The following is a 27,774-nucleotide window of genomic DNA, read 5'->3' as shown; positions in this document are numbered from 1 at the left end:
GGGCGAGCGAGCGAGCGGGTGGGCGGCGGGCCGGGGTCCGCGGCCGTAGCGTGGCCGGGTCACTGTGGTACCGGGAGCGTGTCCGTGCCCCTGCGGCACCGGGAAACTCACCGGGAGCGTGTCCGTGCCCCTGCGGCTCCGGGGGCAGTGGGAGGCGCGGGCCCCGTAAGTACGAGCTCCGTCTGCAGAGCGGGAGAGCGCAGTGAGGGGCTGCCCGTCCTGAGAGCGAGCGGTAGGACCGCGGGGGCGGGTGTGGAAATTGCGCTGAGGCTAACGAGTGCCCGGCCGGTGCTTCGGTTTGGGATCTTTAGCGAAAGGCGAAGGGTGTTGGTGTCATTGCACCTTCTCGGACTTGGAGCATCTGGTCCGTGGCCGAAACTGGGTTGTGTTGTGTTGCTCAGGACTTCCAGGGCGTCCGTGTGCGTGTGGGGAGCCCCTCATGGAACATCACAGGCGGGACTTGAGGCTGTGATCGTGAAGTAAGTCTACCGGGGCATAATTTCACTACAGCATAGCTTTACTGAAATAATTGGCAATCGTTACATATTTAAAAATTAGGTACTCGGTGGAAGTAGTTACTGTACTCCGGCTTGGGGATTGTAAGTTAGGAGGATGTCGCAGTGCACTGGTTTTTGCATTTTAAGTACAGCTTTGGAAGGTTTGTGATAAAGTAAATGCAGTACCGGATGTTATTTTCTCCATTTCACATGTGGAGACCGGAGAACAGGCAAGTGATGCTCTTCAATAAGTATTTTCTCACTGACAGGACATAAATTATTTCACTTGCTTCTCCAGATGTTAATTTGGAAGAGCCAGAATAGTGATCAGTGGGCTTGAAAGGAGACTTGCACAAGTTGACGGAAATTGTCATTTGACAAAAATTCTCCAGGTGATGATGGAAGCAACTACCTGAAAGGAGGTTGTAGCCAGGTGGGGGTCGGTCTCTTCTCCCAGGAGACCAATGGCAGGACAAGAGTACACAGTCTTAAAACGTGCCAGGGGAAGTTTAGGCTAGACATTATGAAGAAATCCTTCGTAGAAAGAGTAATTGGGCTTTGGGACAAGCTGCCGGGGAGGTGGTGGAGTCACTGTCCCTGAAGGTGTTTAAAAACAGACTGGATGTGGCACTTAGTGCCGTGGTTTAGTTGATAAGGTGGTGTTAGGTCATAGATTGGACTTGATGATCTCAAACCTCTTTTCCAACCTAGCTAATTCTGTGATTCTGGGAAATGTGTTTGCAGGTGTTGAGGGGGAGCAGAAGTGGGTCTACTAGCGTGAGTATTCAATAAGGTTTTATTTCTGAATCATAATATAAATGCTTTTAAAGTAGAGCTCTGATAAGACTTGAAACCTTGTAGACTTTAAGACTTTCACAGCATTTTGATAGTAACAGTCAAAAAGGAGAATATGTGTATTCAGTTATTACTAACGCTTGCTTGTCTCAAAGAGTTAACAATGAATATCTCTTGTGGATTTAACATTTTTTCTACCCCTTCATTTAACAGCTGAAGTTCCCAAGAGATGGCTGAGGCAGTTTACAAGACAGTTTTCAACAGAGAGGTTTAGAGAAAAGGAAGGTGAAAGTTTGATATCTTTCAGATAGCTGCTATTAAAAGAACCCGAAGAAATAAACTTTGTGATCAGTTTTCAGTCCTCAACTTAAATATTTACAGTTTTTTCAGTAAAGTTGGTAGCTATGTGAGATGCTCTAAGTATTTTTTTTCTTTGCCAACTCAGTGATGATTCTGTAGGTCTTCTGTTGTTAATTACAAATGCTGATTCAATTTAGAATATATAGAAGTGCAGCTTTGGGGTTTTGTATTATTCTCTCTCGCTGCTCAACTTGGATAATGTTTCATGAACCTTTTTTTAACAATGTAAAGTATCACCTTTCATCCAAGATAATATAACTGTGGCTGAGTTTTCTTGATAAACACTTCCTTTAGGTATGATTGATCTTGCTTTTTATTTATGTGGGTATTTCCTTGTCAATTTTGTAAAAGCTTAATTTTCACAAATATGTTTCTGTTAGAAGTAAGACATTTGCTACTTCAACTTTGGAAAGCTTAGGTTTTTGTTTTTCTCTATAGTTTGAGTTGGCATGTCCTTCTCTCTTAAATAATATGTAGGAGAAAAATAGAAATTAGGGGTGCTTGATTGCTGGCTTTCTGTGATATGATCTTAAGTCTAAATTAGCTTTATGAGTTTGGTGAACTTGGTTTTTGTTAGTTTGAAGGAGGTGTGCCTTGAGATTCTGTAGCTTGGGTGAATGACGCAAGGATTTGGTAAAAAACCTATTTTTTTTTTTTTGGCAAATACATAGTTCAAAAGTCACCCAGCAGGTCTGCTGCTGGGATAGCTGTTTTTTTTTTTTTTTTTTTTTGCCTTGGAGACTGGAGGTTTTGCCTTGCATGCAAATGGGACCTTGAAAATATTGTAAAATTATGGGAGAGTGCTTCCTTCACTTTTTTTCTTTATGGGTTTCAACATATTAAGGGTGTTTTATAAGTATTTTGTCTTCTGTTTGAAGTGCTTTGCCACGTCTACAAGTAACATGCCTTACAGCTACAATTGGGTCATCTTGGTGTCCTGAGAGCAACAGCTGAGTAAATATTTATTTATCAGGCAGTGAATTGTGGGATAAAGTTATCATGCCTTATAATTCAGATGATCCTTTTAAACGGATACAGTGGTGATTGTAAATGTGTGCACTTACAAGTAATAGCAATGTATTTGGCTCTGATGTTGGTGGGGCATCATCAGCACTACTCTTGTGCTTCCTCTCAGTCTTTAGTCCTGTAGTTGACTTCTGAACTCTTGCATCTAATTTTGTTCATCAGTGAGATGGGAAGGGATAAGACCTGCACAGTAATGAGAAGTGAAGGGTTGGAAAGGAGCCACTTGCCCCTGCTCTACTTCTGAGTTAGGTATCATCCGACTCGAACTCCTGAAAAGAGAGAGAGCCTGTCTGCTGCTTGGATGAGAAGGGCTGGGGAGACAGGAGCTCTTTAGTCCTGAGAGGGTAGGAGAGGAGGAGCCCAATCACATCTCCCTTAATTCTCCAGACTCCCAAGCAGGATCTGGTTAGGTGGGGGAAGGAAACTTGTAACCAAGTGTAAGAGTGATGTCTCCCACTGCCTGAAGTTTTACTGAGCTGCTTGTCCAAAAGGATTAACAATATCCTGACTCTCAGGAGTATATTTTTCAAATTACTTCCACAAGCATTTGATTAAAATTTCTTGTTGTGATGTTGTTCTAGGCCATATCGCCTCCAAGGGGTTTGAGTTAGAGCTCTTAAATTGTATGTTTGAAACTTTTCTACTGCATAAAAGTTCATCAGCAGATTGGTTGAAAACTGGCATAAAAAAAAAATTGTGTTTTAACATGGAAGAAGTCCCGTACATTTAATAGCTTAACAAAGTCATGCTGTCTGTATGGATGTCTTTGCAGTAGGCCCTGAGAATTTATAATCCTTACTGGGATAAGACTGCAAAAATAAGAAAAACTAAATCTGTTCATGCCTAAGGAAGCTTTTTCTGGAATGTCTTTGGTGCAGTTTTTGTGCTGAAGCACCTTCATGAGGAACAAAAAATGTCCTTAATGAGAAAAAAATAACTTCTTAGTTATGCTTTCATAATACATGTTCAACTCTATTAGTTATCTTTTATTTTTTTTACAACTTTGTTAATAGGTACACACAGACTGAAAATTACAAATGTATTAAGTAGCCACAGGTCTACGCTGCTTCTGTATTACTTTGGCTATCTGTGGTTGACACTTTCATTTAAAAAAATGTATTGTGAAGCTGAAATAAGAACGTGTGGTATTGTGATATAATGGTTTTCTCAGATGTTATTTCACTGTGCAGAAGAGAGTTGAGTGAGAAATTTGACCAGGAATGTGTTGAAGTGTTTTTGTAAATGCCTCTGACTTCTGTCATCTTTACTGACTGATGCCACTCCAGCAAGGCCACAGTTGCCAGAAAAAGATAGGGTATTGCTGAGCTGAGTAGTGACCTGAGCATTCCATTACACATGAGGTTCCTATGTTCACAGAGAACTGTTTCATCATGTGTTTTTTCAGGATAGTCCACTCATCTTGGATGGGAAGGTGTTTTTAAAAAGCGCTGTATTCCTTAAAAAATGTTTCTGTGCTAAGCATTAGGGAGTGATGGGCTGTGCCAGAGCTGTTTGCTGTAACCCTCACTCTGTCACTTTGGCTGGGCTCGGGCTGACAGTGCTGTGTCCTGCAGTGAGGTCAGTGGCTCAGCTGTAGTTGTGTAACAAGAGGGGCCATTCATAAATGTGTTTCTTGGCCTAGAGAAGCTAGATTGCATTTCCTAGTGTAGCACCAGAGTTCACTGTGCCTCAGGAAAGTGAAAACTGTACTGCAGGATTGGAGTAGCACCCACTCATTTGCTATGGCTGGGGAGAACTCTCTCACCTGAGTGTGCTGTAGTCAGTCTCATGTTGTAGTAGGAGATGATTTGAATAAAGCTGCATCCTGTGGCATCCTGGCCTGGATCAGCAACAATGTGCCCAGCAGGATTAGGGTAGTGATTGTCCCCCTGTACTCAGCACTGGTGAGGTCACACCTTGAATTCTGTGTCCATTTCTGGGCCCCTCACTGCAAGAAGGACATTGAGGTGCTGAAACAAGTCTGAACAAGGGCAGTAGAAGTGGTGAAGGGTCTGGAGCAAAAGTCCTGTGAGGAGCAGCTGGGGGAGCTTGGGTTTTTAGCCAGGAGAAAAGAAGACTCAGGAAAGACCTGACCTCTCTTTAGAGCTGCCTGAAAGGGTCAGTCTCTTCTCCCAAGTAACAATCAACAGGACAAGAGGAAATAGCCTGAAGCTGCACCAGGGGAGGTTCAGATTGGATATTGGGAAACATTTCTTTATGGAAAGGATTGACAAGCCCTGGAGCAGGCTGGAATAGCCTTTGAAGTGGTTGACTCACTGTTTCTGGAAGTATTCCCAGGTCTTGAAGATGTGGTGCTTAGGAACATGGTTTAGTGGTTGGTGGGCTTGGCAATGCTGGGTTAGCAGGTGGACTCGATGATCGTAGAGGTTTTTTCCAACCTAGATGATTCTATAATTCTGTGGCCTGCATTCCTTGTGCCCTTGCACTGTTTTGGGTTGGGAAGTGGATAAGGTGGGAATGAAGGATTAAAGTTGAGCCTGGGAAGAAGGATGTGGAGGGGACGTGTACTTTTTGCCTCTCACCATCCTACTCAATTTTTAATTGACAACAAATTAATTTTCCCCATGTTGAGTCTGCCTTGTCAGTTGTTAAGTGACCTCTGAGTCTTTACCTCCCCCTCTTCTGTTCCAGAGTGGTAAAGTGAGAGTCTAGCTGACAGAAAATCTGGAACACACTTTCAAAGTACAGTGGACTTCACATATACCAGTGCTTAGGGACTGCTGCATTTGTTGAATGCAATCCCAGTGGAGACAGTTGCTCATCGTATTGATCATAAACCAGAGCAGGCTGGAATAGCACTCCTTGTTCAGGGTAATGTTGACTGGAAGAACAATGGTGTCCCTGTAAGGGATATGCAAGATAATGAGACACTCCTATTTTCTTCTCTGTCCTGCATGTCAGAGTTAAACATGTATGGAAAGTTCTTTCTCAGTGATTTTTTGCTGTCATGTTCTCTTTTTATGTAGTGGATTTATTGTATTTATCTGCCAAGCCTTTCCTCATTTACAACGTTGCAATCTTCTTCTTCTCTTACTCCTGGAGACAGTAAGTTGTGTAAGCTAAAATATCCAGGCTATTGCCCTGGTTTCAGCAGGGATAGCGTTAATTTTCTTCCTAGTAGCTGGTACAGTGGTGTGGTTTTTATTTAGTATGAGAATTAAGTTGATAACACAGGAATGTTTTGGTTGTTGCTGAGCAGTGTTTTCCCCAAGTCATGGACTTCTTCGTTTCCCATGTTCTGCCAGTGGAAATGCTGGAGTGGCAAGAATTTGTGAGGGGGCACAGCCAGAACAGCTGACCCAAAATGGGCAAAGGAGTATTCCATACCGAAGGGCATCATGCTCGGTGTATCACCTGAGGGGTGGGCTGGCCAGGGACAGCTGCTTAGGGTCTGGCTGGGCATTGGTGAGCAACTGCATAATGTCTGTTGTATATTATATTTTAATTATAATTATTGCCACAGTTATTCTAATTATTATACAGTTATTCTAATTATTATTTTCTTCATTTTATGTCCTATTAAACGTTTTTTATCTCAGCCTGTGAGTTATCTCACTTCTACTTTTCTGATTCTCTCCCCCATCCCACTGTTGGTGCAGAGTTGAGGGAGTGGCTGTGTGGTGTTGAGTTGCCAGCTGGTGTTGAAACACAGCAGTTATTTCCTGGTGTGTTAGGTATTCTTTTATCTTTTTTTTTTTTTTTTTTTTTTTTTTGTAATTCAGGGAGTTGGAGGTGCCAGTACCTTTGCTCTTTTATATTGGGTATCAAGCAGTTATCAAGGAATAAAGAGTGTGGGGCCAGCACATCTGTGTATCTCTTTGTTTTCTTGACATAACTGGAGTATTTAGCTGGCAGTGGCTGTTACTGTAGTCAGGCCCCACAAGTGCCCCTTGGTCTGTTTCTTTTTAACTCATACATTTCCTCTTTAAAATTGCCTGGTTCCAGGCAGTTTGTAGAATGTTACTTGTCGTTGCCTGGAAATATCTGTTATCATGCTCCTAAAATAACCATTCCCAATCAACTGAAAGCTGAACTTCTGTTTTTCTGCTGGTTGTCATATCAGGTTTTCTGACATTTTTCAGTGGGAAGGGTAGACAAAGGAATACAGAAGGTTGCTAGAAATTCTGCTTGCTTCCTAATCCAGCCAGCTCTATGTTTTCATGAGAGCTTGTGCTGCTGCAGAGAAATTATAGTTTGTGGACTGGACCAGAGAGAAAGATGAGATGGTGACAGTTGAGACCAAGACTGGTCTGGCTTTGTGACTGACCAGTGGAAACATGTGGTAGTGCTAAAGGTTCTTTCTGCACTACTGAGTGTCTGAAATGAGGAAGCTTTCCCCCGAAATTCTTGTGCAGTCCTGAAAATAGATAAGACCTTTGTGGCACAGAGGAGGTGCCACTGACTGGGGAAGCCTTGAAATACCTTCCTGCTTGGAATGCATGTATTGTCCAAAGAGTTCAAACAGGTTTGAGTTACAAGAAATTTAACACTTGTCATGAAGCTGTACCTATACTTTCTCCCCCATCCTTTTCTGCAATCCACCTTACCCATGTACCCTGTGTCTACTCAGGTTGTTGCAATGCTGCATCCCTGGTAGTCTGAGGTAGCCCCAGATGGGTGAGATGACAAAGTGACACCTCTGTTTTGATCCAGCTGATTCTGTGGGGTTGCTGGAGGAGTTTTACAGGTCAGAGGGGTAGAAAAAGCACTAGGGAGGGGCAACCTAGTAATAGGAAGTTGCCTTTCCTGAAAAGGGTCAGTGAGCCAGGCTTTTTGCATAAAGTAGATGCTTGCATAGAGTATGGACTGTCATCAGTGGGTATGTCTAGGTGATAACAGAGAGGAGTGTAGTGGGAGCACTGGGACTTTTCCACAGATATGGACAAGAGAGTGGGCAGCTTGATGTGTATAAGAAGAATGACATCTCTAATGTTTAAAATCTCAAAATGGAAAAGATGCCAAAAGGGCACTGGTAGATTGTGGTTTTCTTTTAGGAGCAAAGGCTTGAGCCTTTGTTTCTAATGGAAGGGTTTGTTTTGGGAATTATCTCTGAGCAATATTGCTTCTGTCCTGGTATGCCTGAGTGTCTGTGTGTTGGTTCTGCTGTGCTAGGAGGAAAGGAGGGAGGCTGGCTGCCATCCCGGGCTCGTTCATGAGCTGAGGGAGGGGCATGTGGGACAGCACCACAGAGCCTCTTTGGCCTGAGGAAAAGTTTGATGTATTGGCTCTTTTTATTTTTCTTTTTTCTTTTTCCTTTTAATTTTTTTTCCCCATCCTGTGATATTGAGCTGATTCTTTCATGCAGCCTGTGGGAGGTAACAGAGGTCTCTTTATGGTGTGGGGTTTCCTAGATAAAAAGTTTCTGCTGCTTGTGAAGTGCTCTCCGTAGTTCTTGAAGTGAGTGTTCCACGGGAAGGAGTGATGTGGCAGCAGCAGTGAGTGGTTTAATGTGCTTTCTTTATTTGGCTTGAAATTCTGAGAAGTGGAAAGAGAATTTGTTTGAGGGTTGAATTTATCTTTTATGTTGTTTGTTTTTCTTTTGAAATAGCACCATTTCTCAGTGCAGTTGGTGGGTTTTAAATAGGAAGAGGTAATAGGATTATGAAAGTGTTGCGTAAAAGAGGTATTAAAAGCTATTGGTTTAACGGCCCTACTGAGAAACTAATCTGTTGTAAAGAAGGAAATGCCTGTGAAAGGAGCAGGTATAGACTCTTGTAAAACTTGAAGACTTGAACTGTCCTTCATAGAAAAGCTGATGCTGTACAGTGATCTTTCTACCTTGCCAGTTGTCAGGAATTGTAATTCCTTCTTGGTGTATATCATGAAGAAGACTGCTATACTTCCTGATGTACCCGGAGCTAACCCATTGCTGCTTTTGATTCTGGCCTAGATAAAATAACAAATAATTGTCTGTTTAGTACAGAGCTGATTAAATACAGTCCCAGGGAACTCTTTCATGCTTCATTTCCTGCTTGAACTTATTGCAGTTTTTAGAGTTAGGTTGAAGTGAATGCTCGTTGCTGCTGAACCTGTTCTGCTGCCTTTGGAATTTGTGCATGAGCTTTATGAGCTTGCAGGAGCTTCTAGAAAATCCTGCCTGGGATCTCTGTCTTTACTCGACCATGTGAAACAGGTAGTCAAAGTTGGTTTGTGTAAATTAAAAATTAATTTTCCTTTCATCAGATGAAAATATCTTTCACTCCTGCAGGGTGAATAGTTTTAAATGTGAACATGTGAAAAGTAAAATTTAGGCATCATGTTCTCACTGATTGTTTATACTCTTAAGCATAACTTTTTTTGGATAAGTAATCTAGGCTTTAGCATAATTATCATAATGACAGTTTTAATCTAAAAATGTGTCAGGGAAAAATAATGGTTTGGAACATAATGAGTTTTTATCAACTCCAGTTACCTACCAAATTTTGTTCGTAAGGTTATTTTCCTTCACTTACATCTAGTTCTCAGTCTTTTAGCTGATACTGATTTTGTCTTGGAATTCTGCATGGATGAAAAAGAACAGCCTTTAGTCCAGTATTCCTGGGCATTTCTGAGCTTGGTAATGCTACTGGCTTCAATCAGGAGGCAAATGCACAGGCTGACCCTGCAGTGCTTACATGGGGAACCAGCTTGTACACATGTTGCTTGCTCATTCTGTGCTTGCACAGTGTGTCAGACTACAATGCATGTGTGTTTCTGCTGGGAAAACCTTGGATGAGTATGGATGGGTTCTGACCATTCTAGTTTGCTTCAGGAGTCTTGTCATGCTGGAACCTTTTTCACTATTTTGGACTACCTGGATGGAAAAGGGCAAGTTAAGGCTTCATGTTTGTGCCATCATGCTCAAGGATGAGAACTGAATGCCCCTGTTCCTGGAGGAGTCATACAGCTCTGTGTCCTGGATGGGTTCCTGCAGATAAATATCTTATGAGCAGTGCCAGGAAAGGAAGCAGGGTTTGGCGTGTGATTCAAAACACATTACAGGCTATAGAACTTGGGTTATTAGACAAGCTGCAGAGCACAGGGACAGTTGTTGGTACAGATGTGGTTTTGGGGAAGGCAGAACATGCACTATTTTGGTGCCTCAACATGATCAGGGAGCTATTTAGAATTGTGTTACAGCATCTGTCTAGATACAAGTATATCTGCATGTCGATGGAGACCTTTCACCTTTTCCATCAATTTTAGAATTCTGACTTATGCCGTATTTGCATAACTGCATAATTTTTCTATTATGCATTTTGAAATGGGTACTGTGTTGGTTTTGACCTTGTGGTCTGAAGGGCCGTTCCCTTCTAGCCTGCTATAACTTTCTAAACTAGGTTTGGTTATGCTTCTCTGAGATTTTTTTTTACAAGAAAGTTGCACTTTGTTTCCTATGAAAGTTTCATTGGTCTGATTTATGAAGGTCACACACAACTAGAGTCAGGTTTCAGAGCTATGAGAAGAGTTTAGTTGTGCCACAAGTGTTCTGCCACCCATGTTTAAGGGTCGGTCACCCTGAATTATGAAGTGCATGAGAAAAAAGAGCCATGTTTCCAGCTTCTGAGATACTATTGTTTCTAGCAAGATTTGTTCAGTATTGAATTTTTGTTTGCACATGGTATAATGTATGACTAGGTGGCCTTTTCTCACCACCATCCCCAACCAATTTATCAGCCATAATCCAGGGATATCAAAGATGAAAAGATGTGCTCCATTAACTACATAGGGAACAAAGTAAAGGTGGGAAGTTGATCAGTGGGATGGGTGACTTGGTTGTTCAGGATGTGGAAAGGACTTAGCTACTGAATACCTCTTCTGCCTCAGTTGTTACTGTCAAGACCATTAAGGCTGGAGTAGGTTTTGTATGACTGTTCTAATCAGTATTTGATTAAGACCATTCCATTAATAATGGTTTTATGTTATGTATTGTAGCTCTGGCTTTTATACCACTTCTCCAAGTATGGCTTTTTAGCAGCAGGCCCTGAGCCTAACTTTTTCTTTAACAAGGTCCAAGCTCTGGGCTTCTTGACTCTGGGTTAGCTGCCTGACTTGGCAACCAAGGTACTTTAGCCTTGCTGGTGAAAGATGACTTTTTTAACTGAAGAGTCCTTATTGTGAAATGGTAACACAACACCCTCCAGAGGGGCAATGGCCAAGGTTTTTTGTTTCTCTGACAGGCAGATTCTTATTGAGGCTTAACTTCTTGCTTGTCCTTTTAGTCTCAGTTATTGTCCTCTTAAGTTCCCAAGATTTCAGTCTTTGGCAGGAGTCATAAAAGTGACAGCTCTTAGCTGTCATCTTCATTCATAAGATCTGTTCTTCCACAGTTCTTCCTTCTCTGTTGGTAGAATCATGTTTGCCTTTCTGTGCACATGCCATTCTCATGTTTCAGGGGAAAAAAGCCAGGCAAACAACCTTTTAACCTCTGAAGTAATAATGGAAGGTAAACTGGTGTGTCAATTGATTAATCTGTGTTTTTCCATTTAAAATACCAAAATACCTTTGTGTGTCTGCGTTTTGAAATACTTGCTGAATTCTCTGTAGATAACAGCAAAAAATCAAGCTGTAGGTTTCTGAAACGTGAATTATTGCCCCTTTGCATGAGAGTTGTGATGAGCTGAGGGTGACTAATCGTGTGCATATTTATGCTGCCCTGCTCAAGTGTATTTTAAGCAGGAGCAGCATTCTGTTGCTGCCATAGAAGCCAATGGAGATGTGAGTTTAGTTATTACAGGAAATTATTCACACTGACAGTAGAATAGTGTGAAGATTTGTCTTAGACAAGTAACGTGAACTTTTAGTAGCAACTACTTATAGAATCTTGCAAAGCTGACAAAAGAAATTCATGTGTGAGATTTGGAATAGGAGTGGAGGAAAGTAGAAATAAGGTTGGTGCAGTAAGTTCATAGTTTAGGTCCATAATTTTAAGATCCTAGTACCTTAGCAATTTTACACCTGCATGTTCTTCCTGATATTTTAACAAAAACTACAAAATATTTCAGAAGCTACTTCTTCTGATTAATACTGACTGCCTCCTGGTTTTTCTTTATGTCTTTTCCCACAGTTAGTTAGTTTTTAGCTTTGTTTATGGACAAAATAATTTATTATGGGGGACAGCCCATTTGCACTAATCTGAGTACCACTGCTGAGCAACTGTTTTAACTCTTTTTAAAGATTGTAGTCCATTTCTGGGAAAGTGGGAAGCTGTGAATATAATAAACACCTTTTGATAGTTGTTCACTGCATGTTAAGTTCAGTTTTTTAACTTTCATGTTGTCCTTTTCAGCCCAGATTAATTTGGGGTGCACTTGGATTAGGTGATGGAGAAGGAAATTCCTTCCTTGTGAGACCTTTGGTTTATTATGGAGGAAACTGTAGCCTTTGGGGGAAGTGCTTCACCTGATGAATACTGCATAGTAGCTGAAAGGCAGCAATCTAGATTATTCCATAGAAACTTGTAGGTAGAGTTTAGATAAGCAAATTCTAAGGTCGTTGATTTGTTAGTTACAGGCTATTATTACCCATGAGTTTCACACTGTTCTCAGATGATTCATAGAGTTTATCCCTGATTTCCGTGTGCAACTATTGCAGGGTGTAAACTGGTGGGGAAGGGTGGACATTTAGTCTTTTATTGGAGTCTCTTTTCTTAGAGCATTGCTATGTGTTGCATGTGAGTGGGGAGAGCAGATTGGCTTTTCCATGAAGTGCCTGCCAGGAAGGACAGCAGCTGGTAATTCCCAGTGAACCCTAAAAGCTTGGGAGTTCATCTTGGTAGTCCTGGGTCAGGCTCCCATATACATTTCCACTGATCAGCAAAATTCTCCAGAAGACACAAGGCCTAAACTAATGGAAATATGGAGTTACTGTACTCCTTGTGCCTGTGATATCTCCCCAGGGTCTCATGTACTTTAGAGGCTGGTATAAAATAACCTTTTTCATGTTTTTATGTTTCTTCTCTTTGATCTAGCCTGTTTCATGTGCATTGTCTTTAATCACTGCCTTTGCTTCACTTAGCCTCAGTCCTTGTTCTTCTCAGAGGCTGCAGTTTTCTTGTGTGTTTTCTATATCAGAACTCTCTTTCATTAAAATTTCATCATTTCTTTGCTATGAAATGATAACAGCCAAAAGAAGTAGGGTGGTAACTATAGTATGATGGCAGTGAAAGGCTGGATGAAAATGGAGCCCTTGAAGGAGGGCAGGAGGAGGGGGAATAAAGGATTGGCTCCTTACAGACATAACACTTTTGAAAAACTGAACCTTTCCCTTAAAAAGCAGGAAGATTTTCCTCCCCCAAGTGTGTGAGAGGAGGAATACTGGACAAAGACCCAAAAGGTGGTACTGACTGGCAGCAGATAAAGAACAATGATTTCTGATACCAGTTAGTGTTGTTTTACTCTGCATTGTGCAGAGCAACGTAACATCAATAATACTGTCTTTCAGAAGAAAACAGTTTATTTCTACAGAGATTCATGTGGTTTTCATTTTGGAAGGGCTTTACTCATAGCCAGCAGAATCTCTTGCTTTGCAGCTGTTGTTAATTTTGGTAGGAACAGAAGTAATAAAACCTGTGTATTGCCAGGCAGTGTACACAGAGGTAACATGGGATAGTGGTTGCACTTTCTGATCTGAAAAAAAAAGAAAGATTGAGAGAGAAGAAGAAAACAGGAGAGTGATTTTCATAAAATCATGCAGCTGGTTTATGGCTGAACTAACACCAAAGATCATGGTCTTGGTTTTTGACCCATTGTTCATACCTGCTGTTCCTTTTGTGTATTGTCATAGCCTATTTTCATGGAATCTGTGAAAGTGTAGCAGTGGAACTGGTAGAAACTAATTTTCTCTGTCCTTTTTTCTTTTTTTGTGGTCCAGATTGAAGTCATATTTTGTGACATTTGAAGAGCAAACAATACCATGGCTCCATGAATTTCAAAACTGCAGGAAGTGTGGTAGCCCTCCCTACCTCCAGCTTTACTTCCGTACTGTGATGTTCTTACTGATAGCTGTGGTTTCATCCCCGCTGGATATGCAGTGACCTGCCTCAGCATCAGAGCAGAGGAAGCTGTTTGTGGATCAGGGAAAGCCATGGCCTTGGGCTGGAATGTTTTTAACCTCTTCTATAAGTTCAAAGTGTTGGTGCTTGTGACTTTATTTGTGATGGTGCTATGGACCACATTCAGTTACTTAGTGGACACCAGACAGGAAATTCCTAAAGCTAAGAGCATGGTGGAGTTTTTCAGGAAGGTAACTAGCCTGGAGCACAGTCAAAAGGAAGAGAAGATTGAATCCACTGCAGATGTTCCCATGGTGGAGTCATTTCAGGATCCCTGCCCAGCTCTGTCTCCAAACCTGCGTAAGTGATGGTGTTTTCCTCTCCTCTCTGACAAGTGAGCACTGTAGTGCTGCTGACTTCTAGCCATATTCCAGTTGGATTTCTTTCCTGTGAAACCAATACAACCAGTTGCAGGAAGCACTCCTGGGTGAGGGAGTGTCTTGTGCCACCCAGTGCCCATGCTGGGTCTGGCTGGGAGAGCAGCTGGTGCTGTGCTCTGCATTTGTTGATAAAACAGCTTTGGTAACACAGCAGTAACTTGCCGACTCTGTACAGTGTTTGCAGTCTGGCGAGGCTTTGTCTCTGTCAGTCTTGGCCCCCTAAAATCCAGTGGGGGTGGGCAGGAGGCTGGGAGTAAGCACAGCCCAGAGTGCTGACCCCAGCTGACTGCAGGGGTATTCCCTACCCTGTGACTGTGCCATTCATCTTGCTCAGCAGTAAAAGCCTGGGGAAAGGAGGAAGGAGGGATGATCATGGTGGCAGCATTTGTCTTCCCAACAACTGCTGTATGTACTGAATCCCTTCCCTGGATGTGGCCAATGCTTCCTGCTGATGGGGATTAACAAAGGAATTTTTCTTTTTCCCTTGCTTATGTGTGCATCTTTTTATTAAAAAAAATTTTTTTTTCTTTAAAAAAAATTAAATTATTTTTGTCTTAACCACAAGTATTTTCATCTTTCCTCAGTTTTTTGTCTTTTCATTATTAAATATGCTTTTATGTGTCTGTATTAACTTTTGAAGGACTTCACAACTCTGTTGGAGTTAGTACTAATTATGATGAAGGTTCAAATGGGTGACTGTTTTTTTGGTTTGGGCGTTTTTATTATTCTATTTTTCTTGGCTTGGTGCTCCTGCTTTGCATCATTATCATGTTATTATCTTCATTATCAGTATCATGTCATTATCTTCTTTCTCTTCCTTATTGTGAACCTGATTAGGGATTTGTTTGGGAAGCTAGACTCTTCCTTCTTCCTTGATGTAGTACAAAAACCTTTGTCTCCCTGCACACCCTGACCCCAAGACACATTTGATTAAGTAAATGCACCAATGACTGTAGCCATCACAGTTGCCTGTATTGTACTTTTTCATGGGCTTGCTGAGTTCAGAGGAACTGGGATTATAGCTCAGTGCAAGAGAAGGGATGAATATTTCATTTGCCTACAGAAAGCCTTGGTATGTTTTATCTTATTAATTTCTAGCCTTAAGCCTGCTGTGCTTTTTTGTGCTTTAGGTACCAATGATTTCTTACAGCCACAGTCCTGTGTCTCTTTCCACTTTCTTCTCCTTTGCTTTGCCCTGGCAGTCATTCCTGGCCAATCCTTCTGTAGTAGCTTAGAACTTCTCTTGCGTTTTTAAAAAATATTTTTATTTTATTGCCACTACTTCACAGTCAGTTTAAGCAACTAACATGCTTGACATCCTCTCCTTCCACTGCCTGCATAGAATCCTTGTAGTGCTACTTTTCTCTTGGAAGTGTAGGGAAGCCAGTTGGGACTTGAACCTGGGTTTCTTACACTGGTTACACAGTGCCTCATAACGTGACTGGACCAGCCACAACCTGAAATGACTCAGGAAAGGTTCTTGTGCTTCTCTTACAGGAGGTGCCAGCAAACTCTCCTTCAAACCATCTGTTACACTGGAAGAGGTGCAAAAGGAGAACCCTCAGGTAGCCAAGGGCCGGTACCACCCTGTGGAGTGCTCAGCCCTGCAGCACGTGGCCATCCTTATCCCACACCGCAACCGGGAGAAGCATCTGCTGTACCTCCTGCAGCACCTCCACCCCTTCCTGCAAAGGCAGCAGCTGGATTATGGCATCTATGTCATCCACCAGGTGAGGCAGCTATGCAGAGCTGTTTGGGTGAGGGTGCTGGCTGTGCCCTGCAGCCTGAGGAGAGGCTTCTGCTGCCTCTGCTGTCTGACATCAGTCCTCCAAGCCTGCATCCAACAGTTTTGCATGCTGAGGGATGCAATACTGCCTGCAGCCACTGCTGGTGGCATTCCTGGATCTCAGGGCTGGGGAGTATTGGCAGTGTCTTTAACTGGTGCTAATTTCTCAGTCCGAGTTAGCATGCAAGGTAAGCATCTTTCGTGCTGCTAATGTAACTGACTTCTCTTGTAGTATCCACACATGTAACTAGGCTGGCCTATCTTGGCATTTGGAGTCGTTTGGATAGAAGGCCCCAGTTTGTCTGTAGCCCTTCTCTCCCATCAGGCTCTTGTGCTTAGTAAGTTGTGTGTACCATGTGGTTTTACTTTTGCTTTCTCAAACTGAACACGACAGCTGCTGCTTGTAGCTGCTTTATTTGCCCAGCAAGTACAGTGGGAAGTAGTCATCATGGTGGGAAGTAGTCATCATGGAACAGCACTTGGTTCCTGAAAGATTTATTAATTTCTTTATTTGCATTTTTTTTAGCAAGGCTGTTTCAGTGGCTAAAACTTAAGCAGACATGTGCCACATTGTCTTTCATCAAGGTGCTTATGTGCTAATTGCATGTGCTGCTAAAAGCATGATATATTTTTCTTTTGTAATATGTTGTCTTTTCCTTGATCTTCTGTTATGTTTGCTTTCTTTTACTGTTGTTTACTTAGATGTTTTGCTTTGGCTCCAAAAAGTCATTTGAGACAGCAGAAGAAAAAGGTGATAAATTAATACAGTTTCTCTTCCCTCCTGATTAAAGAGCTTAGAGTCAATTAATCACCATGAGACAGTGCTTTCTAGGTGAAAGCTTCCACTCTTATGCTTCTGCTCAACTGCAGAACAGCAATAAAAGTCATGGCATGATATTTTTTCTTGGAACGAATTGTTCTTTCATTGTTTAGAGTCATCATATGGCCTCTAGAGTGGAAAAATGAGGGCTTTTTTTCTGCATTAATATGTACTATAATCATACATTTACTGGCTCATTCTAGCAGGAAGCAGTGGTTAGCAATAAATTACTGGGAGAATGGCATATCTTTTTAATTTATTAAAATATGTGAAGTGGAAAACTCCTGTTGTCATGTTAGCAAAAAGTAATCCAAAAGTATGGAAGTTTTGTCTGATGAGCGCAGCAGGGTCAAGTCTGAACTTGTTCCATCAGAGATTGTGCTTGAAAGGTTGGAAGCTTTCACGTAGCTTTTCCATGTAGATAGGCATGCCAAAAAACTGAAAGGTGGGTCTAACAAAACTCTTCTGGGGCAAATCCATTTTCTCTCTTGATTTGTGATGTCATTAGTTGTTCTAAGTCTCTTTTGAGGAAAGACAATACACACTCTACTTTGGAAGTAGATTAAATGGGCCTTTTGTATTTTTTTCTGTGAGCCACTGGAGGGCTTACTCTAGATTTCTTCTCTGTGGGCTGCTTTTAGCATGTCTAAAGTCGTGCTTCTCTAAACGTGTGTATACATGAGTGCTGCACTCAAAACAATGTGAGTTTGTAATCCCTAAAGAGTGAATAACTTTTTTCCCAACATAAGATTGTCTTGTGGTCAGTGTTGTTCTTCCATAGAAGCAAAGGGAGACAATTCTGTCCTCGATAAAGGATGAGTAAATTTTGCTGTTTGTTGAGTATGTGGTCTGACATGGCAAACTGCCCTTCCTGGAAAGCCATGCCAGCTGGCATTTGGCTGTTGTGGTGGCTTGCACTGATGAGGAAAACATAACTTAAGCAGATGGAAGAGGCTGTCCAGAACTAAGGTGGGTTTGATACTCGACACAAGTGATGTTCTCCAAATGTACCAACCTCTATTTTCATCCTCAGGAGGAGACTGTCTCATGGGTATTTTTATATATGGGACATTTTAAGGAAAAAAAACCTACACAACCCCTGCCCCCTTCAGAAATTTGACATCTTGCTTTTGGGTGAATTGTATCTAAACTTTTTACTGGAAAATTTCTCTCCAGAGGATGGATGCAATTGATTATCCATCTCATAATTTCTCAGAATGGGCACTGTATTGTATTTTTCAGACTGCGAGTATGGAGTCATAATCCCATAAATCTTATTCATTCCAGAGCAGATGGTTGTTTTAGTTAACAAAGTGTTACTTTTTAGAACAATAAAACAGGCTTTGTATACAACAGCTTTTCCCTACAGCTCACCTTCTCTCAGCCTGGGGAGGCCAGCTTCTTTCTCATTTTCCATGGACCCTCTTTCTGTCCAGGCACCTTCTAGAAAATTTGCTAGAATTCCAAGCAGTTTCTCTGGAAAACATTTTTTTAAATTATTATTCTTTCAAGTACACAGGTTTCTTGCTTAGGAAAATGACTGTCCTGTCTGTGTCTGGGAGGGCTGGGGTTGGCCCTCTGGCTCCTAAGTGGGAACTTGAGGTACATCTTCTCTATCCTCTCTTTGTCCTCAAGAGCAGAAAGCCTTCTGCAGACTGGTACAGTGTGTGGAGACAGGTAAAAAATGAAAATAGCCAGATAAGCACATGTCTTGTTCCAAACTAAATGTTGACATGATAAGCTTACAAAACTGCCAGGTGTGTGTGGATATACTTGCACCTCAGAGGTGAAAAATTAGATTTTTCAAAAGTGAATACTAAGTAACTTAGAGGAAAAGCAAATGATGAAGACTAGTAAAAAGGTGAAGCTCTGTGCTAGGAGCACATTCCCTGCAACAGCATCATCAGGTTATAGGTGGGAGGTAAAATGAGGAGACCTGCTTTTCACTCTCACTCTGCCACTTGGCAGAGGAAATACAGGGAGCTCTTTCAGCATTGCTGTCCTCCAAGCTGAGGGGACAGGCATTAATAGTTCATGGCAAGGGATCTGACATCTAGAGACTAATTAGCATGGGATTAATATGGGGGTTTGGTTTGGTTTTGCTTTTTTTAAAAAAAACTTCCATGAGCCTTCCTGACACAGCTGTACGGAACATCAGATTCTAGATTGGTACTTGTTATGTTGTGGTGCCTGATGGGAATTCCAGGACTGGGACAGAAGGGCGGTTAAGCCATGGAGCAGTCACACTTGTGGTGCCCAGCTAAGCACAGACTTTCCTGACCCTGGCTGGGTGTGGTTGTGATGGATGGAGGCTGGAGAAACACTTTGCACTATTAGCCACTCCAATGCTGTGCCCAGTGTGACGAGGCACTCTGTGCAGTTGCTGCTCCCGAGGTGCTGGAAAAGCCACACGGGTGTGATTGCAAGCCATGCAATCAGAACAAATGCCCAGGAGCAGCTCTGGTTCAAAAGCTGTGGCACCTTCTTCAGAGTTGTTTTCTCCTATTCTTTTCCACAGGCTGGCAACACCAAATTTAATCGAGCCAAACTGCTGAATGTAGGATACCTAGAGGCCCTAAAGGAAGCAAACTGGGACTGTTTCATTTTCCATGATGTGGATCTGGTGCCAGAAAATGACTTTAACATTTACATGTGTGACACACAACCAAAGCACCTTGTAGTTGGCAGGAACAATACTGGATACAGGTAGGAAACAGGGAATATGGAAAGAATACCAACAGGGAAATGCCTTGTTACTGATAATGTTCCTCTTCTGATGGAGCTGTGTGCTGGTATCTACCCTTCCTCATGATACAAGGTTTCTGGTGGTAACACTTCACTTCTTTGGAGTACAGAACTGGACAAGACACCTCTGCAGTCAGCCCTGTGGTCACCTGCATAAATGATCATTGTCATTGTTCTTGTTTCTGGAGTTGAATTAAGGGGCATTTCGAGAGGATAGCAATGTGCCTAGATTGTGCAGAGAACTTCTGGCAAAGCTAAATACACATTTGCAAGTTTCCTGATCCTGTGATTTGTGGGTGTGATCTTACTGTAACAGAACTTGCCACTAACTTCTGCTGTTGAAGAGGTAATGTCTGATATTGAGAGCTCAAGTGTGGGAATTTGCCAAGGCATAGGGCTGTCCTTTAATTATTTGACTAAACAGTGTATAACACAGGATCATTCTGATTCTTAAATGAGTCCCCTAAGTGCTCATGTGATATAAATAGTTCAAAGTGAAAGGTCAAGTTCAGTCCACCTCAGGGAGAAAAGGCTCCTGAGCTTGGTGAATTCAATGACTAAAAGTGTTTTCATTGAACTTGTTTTTTTCAAGGTTCAGTTCATGTCACATCACTCTAAATATTGATTAGAAGTGGGCTTTTCAAAAGCTGATCTCAAAGTACTTTGAAGTAAAGCTCTGCTTGGCTTCTGCATTTCCTTTGTTAAATATATGAGAAAGAAGTGGGATGTGTCAATACTGACACAGAATAACATTCACTTTCCAGTCATTTAGTGAAAACTGGAACAAATACATATGTACTAGGCGTGTGACAGGATTTTGGAGCACTTGCAGTGCCTTGCAGAGTATTTCACTGTAATGCTTGAATTTGATAATTCAACTTGAATTTATAAGTAATACTTTTTCTGTGTCACTGCCTGTTTATGCATCCATGAAGTGGGGTTAGTAATGCTCTGCTTCCAAGGCATGTCTGAAGGAATTCAGATTCTGAGCTCAAGAATGATACTTGAACTGAGCTGATACCAATCCTAGTTAGGTGACCTCAGTGTTTTGCTGCAGCTGAGGTGAGCATACTGAGACATGTTGCCCAGATGAGGTACAGAAAACTGGACCCATCCATGTTCTGTATTTACACAAAATGTCCTGGGCAGAAATGTGGGTTGGTTTGTGTTTTGTGGATTTTTTTTTTAATGTTGGTTTTGGGGTGTTTTTTAAGGGAGGTGGTGGGTTCTTTTTTTTTTTTTTTTTTCTGGTTTTTGGTTTTGGAGTTTTATTAGTTTCCTGGTGTGGGGTGAGGGGAATTATTTTTCTTCTAGGATGCTATTTTCTATTGTGATGCAGTGTGCAGTAGTCTCAGCAGCCATGTGCCTTTGGAGATCCAGTACCTTATGTTTAGCTACATAAACTACAGCTCAGTTTTGGATTCTTTTAGACAGAAGACTAATATATTGAATTTTTGAAGATAAGGTTGGGAAAACTCTTCTATTTTAATTAAGGTTTTTTGTTGAGACCAGCACAACGTCTTTTCCTCTTGACCATTCCTATTATATGTATTCTTTGGTCCAATTTTAAGAATTCCAAAGGAGCTGATGTTCTCTTGTCCTCAGGGAAGGGTGGTTACAGGGGCTGTTACAGAGATGCATTTTTGCAGGTGATGTCAGCTGGGAGCAAGTCATGCCTGGGCCCTGCCAGTTCTGTGCTGCCTGAGGAGGGTTGAGTGGGCAGCACTGTCCTGGTTACAGGATCACAGAGCAGATGGGGTTGGAAGGGACCTCTGGGAATCATCCAGTCCAACCTCTCTGCCAAGGCAGGGTCAGCTAGAGCAGGTAACACAAGAACTCACCCAGGTGGGTTTAGAATATCTCCAGAGAGGGAGAGTCCACAACCTCCCTAAGCAGCCTGTTCTAGTGCTCTGCCACCCTCCACGAAAAGTAGTTCTTCCTCATGTTGAGGTGGAACTTTCTGTGTTTTAGTTTATGGCCTTGCTTTTCATCCTGTCAGTGGAAACCATTCTAGAGTCTGGCACCATCCCCTTGGCACCCACTTTCCAGATATTTATTTGCATTGATGAAATCCCCCCTGTCTTCTCCAGATTAAGCAGCCACTTCTCATAAGAGCAATGCTCCAGACCCCTCATCATCCTTGTGGCCTCTGCTGGACCCTCTCCAGCAGTTCCTTGTCTTCTTGAACTGTGGAGAGCAGAACTGGACACAGCACTCCAGATGTGGCCTCTCTAGGGCTGAGCAGGGGAGGAGAATCCTCCCCTCGTCCTGCTGGCCCCACTACTCCCAGCTCATGCCAGCTCTGGCTCCTTTGGTGTCTGCCTCTGCAGTGGTGCGGGGGAGTTACGGGGTGAATAAGGGAGCACTGGGGTGCATATATGGGTGTGTGCCTGGGAAGCAGTTCCCAAACGGTCAGGCTGCTGGAATGGGATGTGGTCTTGTTGGTGACTGTCCTGAAAGCAGGGCTGGGGAGGGCTCTGCCTGCTATTCCTGTTTATGGGTCCTCCTTGCTGTCCATTCCATTTGTTTACTGCATTCCTCTGGAGTATCCATAGCAGAAGTCTCAAGGTAGTAATGTTTAATTAAAACTTGATGGAACTTCCTCTACCATGTGGCTTGTCTCCTCCAGGGGGGTGATAAAGGAGAGAGAACAAATCTGTTCACAAGTCAGGCCTGACAGTCACCTGACAGTCCCTGACCAACCTGATAGCCTTCTCTGATTTGACTGGCTTGGACGAGGGTATAGTAGTGGATAATGTTTATCTTAGGAAGGCTTTCAGCACTGTCTCCCATAATGGCCCCACTGACGAAGTGATGAAGTATGGACTGGTAAGTGGATAGTAAGATGAGCTAAAACTGCCAGAACTGCTGGGCTCAAAGGGTTCTTATCAGTAGAGCAAAGTCCAGCTGGAGGCCAGTCACTGGTAGTGGTTTACACCAGGGTTTGATACTTAGGCTGGTACTAGAGTCTTCATCATAACCTAGAAGATGTGGCAGATTGCACCCTCAGGAAGTTTTCAGAGGACAGAAATCTCACAGGGCTCATTTATGCAGCAGGGCCTTTGTCAGGCTGGAGAATGTGGCCAGCAGGAATCTGAACAGAGAAGTTCAACAAAGGGAAATGCAGTGTCCTGCACCTGGAGAGAAGTAACTCTGTGCACCAGTAGCTGCTGGAGGCCAACTGTCTGAATGGCAGCCTTACCAGAAAGGACATTGGGCCAGCAATGTGCCCTTGTAACAAAGGCCAGAGGCATCTTGGGGGGGGGGAGTTATCAGCAGGCTGGAGAAGGTGAATGTTCTCTTCTGCTCAGCACCATGGAGATGATACCTGGAGTACTGTGCCCAGTTCTGGGACACAATGGAGCAAATCCAGAGGACAGCCTGAGAATATGATTAAGGGAAGGCAGCACCTGACATGTGAGGGAGGCTCAGCTGGGGCTGTTTATCAGAGAGAAGGCAGAGGGGTATCTCGGAAATGACTCTGGAGCCAGACCCTTCTCTGTGAAAGGCAAGTGGTAATGGGCACAAACAGGAAATTCCACCTAAACATATGAAAAAGTTTTTTTTTTTACTGTGAGGATTTTCAAATACTTGGAACAGGCTTCCCAGACAAATTGTGGAGTCTCCATCCTTGGAGATGCTCAGAACCTGACTGAACATGTTCCTCAGCAAGTTGCTCTAACAGGCCCTGCTTTGAGCAGAGGGGTTATGTGATCTCCAGGGGTCCCTTTGACATTCACAATTCCTCTGTGATGCTGTGAGCAAAAATTAGCCAGGAAAAATATTCTTGAGGGAGGGTGTGTTGTGAGTGTCTTGCATTGATTTATTTTCTCCTTTGGTGTTTTTTAAATTATATTCATAGTAAGCCCAAAATAATCACAAGCATCGTCTGGCATGTCCAGTGCCATAATGTGTACTTTCTAGCCCTGGCAATTTGTTCATCTTTTTAGATTCACATACAAATGCAATCTGCAGCCATGTGCCCATCAACTCTGAATGGGCTGGGGCAAGATAATAGAGGCTGTGTTGTAATGTTACCTTAAGGGCCAAGACAGAGGGCATCATAGAAAGCAATTAGCAGAATGGCCTAAGAAGACAAATAAACATGATATGTAAACATCTTGTAAAAGTAGATGCATTTTTCAGGATGAGGAAGGTAAAAGTTAGAAATTAATCTCCTTTAGAGCTGAGCTCCATTGCATTGGGTTACTAAGTAACTTGCACTGTACCTTACCTTGGAATTGTTATGGCACAGTAGTGCATGTGCCCTTGCCTGTGAACTGATTTCTTTCCAAGTTTTTCAGATTCAGATCTAAGATAATCAGTGGCTCACTGTTGTTATTGCAGAGCTTCCCCTATATTAGTGCATAGCTGTGTTGTTCTTCTGTACCTGTGAGTCCCTGATATGAAGTACCTGCTTGGCTGGCAGGGGAATTGTGCAAAAAGAGAGAAGCTTCTGAATAAGTCTCTGTTCTCTCAGTTGGAGAGATAATTTTTTCTGGCCTAAAAAAAAATCACCATCTTTTTGTGAAAAGAGGAAGAGAACAGGACCAGCTTTTAAAGATTTGTGCACCCTTAACTCTGTGAAAGACAAGTCGAGATCTGGAGTTATCAGGGTGATGTTTTCATTGTTGACAGAATTTGACTTTTAATTTTTCATTCTCTCTTCTTGTGCGTCTAGGTTACGGTACCGGGGATATTTTGGAGGTGTAACTGCTCTTACAAGAGATCAGTTTTCCAAAGTGAATGGATTCTCTAACAACTACTGGGGCTGGGGTGGAGAAGATGATGATCTTCGAATCAGGTAAGCAATGAGGAACTAGTTTTAAGAATTTTAAAAATTGGCCCAACTTTGCACTAAGCCTCCAAGAGCAAAACACCCCAGGGACCTTCATTCAGAACAGCATTGAAGAGTATTGCAGAGGAGATGTGAAGTCCAAGATGCAGTTCTGTGAGCAGTTTCCTCTTTGCAAGGATTAGGTATATCCGATGCCTAATCCTCTTCCTCATGGCACTTTTGTCTGGGTGTGGGTTAAGTTATTTGGTTGGTCTGGTTTGGTTTTGTTTCAGACACACAGCATCTGTATTCTTGGAAATGGGTTATAATTGAAGTCTGGAGTGTGATTTGCCAGAGACGCACAAATGTATGGAGTTCCAGTGCTTTGCTAGAATGTGGGAGTGTTTTGGTGGGACTGGGTGTTTTGCATTCATTGACTACTGGATTTACTCCAAGTAGGGCTTAGTTTGTAATTGTGTAGTGTTGATTATAGTGAAGACAGCAAAGGCTGCATATATATATATGCATATTCCCTTTGCTCTTGTGAAAACTCATTTTGCAGATATGCCTGTCAAAGTAGGAGAAACCTGTTGGCTGGAGTGGTTTAGTGGGACAAAGAAGTCAACCAAATTTTTATGTTGATCTTTTGCCCTTTGCCTAGGAATAAACCTCTAATCCTCCATCGCTATTAGTAAATGGAGAAAAAACCACAAGCAAACAGCAGATAAGAACCCACAATTCCACAAGCTCTGTTGGCAGAGCCTATCAGTTTGTAACTCGGTTTATACTCTGTCGTTTTTAAGTTATCCTTTTCAGTTGCTTAAATATGCAAACAAACATTTTGGGGACATAATATTTATATCCCTGGTGATGTTCTGTAAATTTAGAGGGGATTAAGTGTGTAAGAAGCTAGGAACTTGCAAATGAAAAGTGTTTCTTGGTGTCAGTTCAGCAGATTGGTCAGCTCTATCTGAAGAAATCTGAAAGGTCTGCTGCAGTTATGGATTTCTGTCCCTTAACCACAACTATTTTTTTCTTTCTTACTACTCCTGCCTAGGTGCACCAACTTCTCTGTGACCTCCTGGGAGCTGACTTTTATAGTTTAGGGGGTGGTTTGGTACTATTTTGTTCCCTGGCTTCCCATGGGTGATAGTTCTTTCAGAAGAAGAAAGGATTTACTGAGCGCCTCTATGATGGGTGCAAGGGGTTGGAAACAAGTGATGTTTTTCTGTGGCACATTGTAACTTGGCAGCTCTTGAGGTTTTGGTGGGGAAACCAAGTCCTGACCCAGGGTGTGTTCTGCAGCTGGACTCGGCTTGTGCTTTTCCTCTTGGGTGGGCCTTGGGCTGGGCTGGTGACCGAATTTGCAGGGGTAGGTAATGGCAAGCTTGCTGTCTGGTGGGTTGCTGTGCAGAGATCCTTGGAGCCTTCCCGAGGGAAGTCAGCAGATGGCAGCATCCCTTCGGTTCTCTCAGAATTCGGGGCCGGGGACTCTCACATTCTACTGATCTGCCTCGGAACAAAGGTGATGGTCTCTTTTGGGCCCCCTCCTAAGGCGTGTATCACAGAGAGATTCCTCAGATCATTTGTTGTAGGTGTTTGATAATTTACAGCTACAAAGTCATGGAAATCTGTAAGGGGCTCAGTCTTTTCAAATCTTGGTTTCCTATTTTTCTTTCAGCCGATGAGTGACTAGCAAAGAGATGGATTATTCCTTAGTTCCCTTGTCATAAAGTTTCTTTCTTTCTGCTGTCAGGGCAAAGCTGTGCTCCACAAATATGTGTAAGGTCAGAAGTTCCAATTAAGCACTTGATGTCAGACATTTAAATCCATGCATAGGACTCAGTGCTTCTGGCATTGTTTTAAGAGAAATTTTCTTCGTGTGAACAAATAAAAGTTTTGCAGCTGTCTGCCAGCTACTAAAATAGAAAACAAGCTTTTAATTAATTTTTGGAGAATTAGGAAGTATAGGAGTTTTATTGCAGAGGTTGAGATGTACTTGTTGCAGAACATGTGGAGACTTGCTACAGGGCAGTACAGAGTAGTCCAGTCAATACTAATATAAATGTACTCTGTTGTATAATGTGTGCTTAAAGCTCTGCATCTCTGCTGTAAGTAGTTACCTGCTTCTGTTCCAAAGAAAGGTGTATCTGTCACCCCCCAGACCTGTTCTCCAGGAATGCAGCTCTGAGCCTCTTTTCTCTGGCAAAATGGGTTGTGGAAGAGATGCAGATTAGCTCTTACAACTCTGTATTTGCTTCCACAGCATCTACAAGAGATGAAGTCTCCAACTGTTGGGTTTTTTTATTAACAGCTGGTTTATAGGTGTTGTCTTTCTCACAACACTATTGCTTCTTGCAGGGTTGAGATGCAGAAGATGAAAGTGGTGAGGCCGCCTGCTGATGTGGCCAGGTACACAATGATCTTCCACAACCGTGACCATGGTAACGAGGAGAATCGAGAGAGGTGGGTCAAGAACAGGTTTCTGCCTCACATTGTCATGGTCTGTGGCTGAGCCAGGCACCTGGGGGACAAGTTCTTTGCTCCAGGCCAAACAAGCTTCTTGTGGTACCCAGAGGCTCTGGGGGACACCCCTAAAACACTGTTCACAGCTGGCAGCTGTTTTCTCTACATGAGATCTTCCTAGAACTGACTGGGTAGTGTTCCCTGGAAACTTCCAAAATTACACTCACATAGGTATGATTAAAATATGACTTCAGAGATTGAGCCAATTTTTCTCCCCATATGTGATTGTGTTGGAAACAGGAACAACTTTGTATTTCCAGTAGATAAAAAATAGCAGTAGCTTTGCTTCCAAATTTACTACCATTGGGAAAGAGATCAAAACTCCTCTCCTGTGCATCTCAGTGAAGGTTTTTCTCTTTGTCCTCAGGATGAAGCTTCTCCGTCAGGTCTCTAGAACATGGAAGACAGACGGGCTGAATTCCTGTTCCTATAAACTGCTCTCTGTGGAACACAACCCACTGTACATCAACATCACAGTGGATTTCAGCGTGCAGCCCAAGGTCTCATAGGGGCCAGCACCTCCCATGTTATAGGAAATGGCAACAGATCTCCTTTGTGGCTGCTGTTACAGCAGATAACTTCCAGCACCTGCTTGGAAGAGTCCTTCAGTAGCACAGGAACAAGTAAAGTGCTCCTTCACAGCATCTCATGGAGTGGTTGAGAATTTCCTTTTGTGAGGACTGGAGTTACGGACTGACCCAGGACAGGTCTACATGTTCTTCTATGCACTTTTTGCTGGGACATTAGAAAATGTGTCCTTGTTTGGGCTGGTCCAAGGACTTGAATGAAGTCCCTGAAAAAATATTTGTTTTGCAACTCTTTCTAAATAACTTTCTAAAGTTATTTTTGGTCTCATTAAAAGCACAATAATTCTTCAAGAACTACGAATTTGATGAGAAAAGTTAATTTTTTCTGGCCTAAGGAAAAACTGCTTATGTGTGAGGGAAGGGCAGTAATGGTAATGGGTAAGGAGATGTTACAAATTTCTCAATAAATGCAGTCCACTGAA

At 42.5% G+C, this 27,774-nt stretch overlaps 1 protein-coding gene across 4 annotated transcripts; it reads left to right on the top strand.

The window, feature by feature from the left end:
• Positions 1-27,774, top strand: B4GALT4 (beta-1,4-galactosyltransferase 4). Of its 4 annotated transcripts, XM_050973840.1 has the most exons (9): positions 1-165; positions 402-479; positions 1,242-1,274; positions 13,551-14,031; positions 15,609-15,841; positions 19,236-19,423; positions 24,144-24,266; positions 26,601-26,705; positions 27,133-27,774. In XM_050973840.1, exons 4-9 carry the CDS (start codon positions 13,764-13,766, stop codon positions 27,272-27,274), a joined length of 1,059 nt encoding a protein of 352 aa, XP_050829797.1. In that variant the 5' UTR covers positions 1-165; positions 402-479; positions 1,242-1,274; positions 13,551-13,763; the 3' UTR covers positions 27,275-27,774. The 4 variants fall into 4 exon arrangements, with proteins under 4 accessions (XP_050829797.1, XP_018763683.1, XP_009100816.1 ...); XM_018908138.3 differs by lacking the exon at positions 1,242-1,274; XM_018908137.3 differs by lacking the exon at positions 1-165 and having other exon boundaries at positions 173-479.

The sequence above is a fragment of the Serinus canaria genome, chromosome 1, assembly GCF_022539315.1.
Source record: "Serinus canaria isolate serCan28SL12 chromosome 1, serCan2020, whole genome shotgun sequence".
Classification (NCBI taxonomy): Eukaryota; Metazoa; Chordata; class Aves; order Passeriformes; family Fringillidae; genus Serinus; species Serinus canaria.
This window is presented reverse-complemented; position numbering and strand designations above follow the sequence as displayed.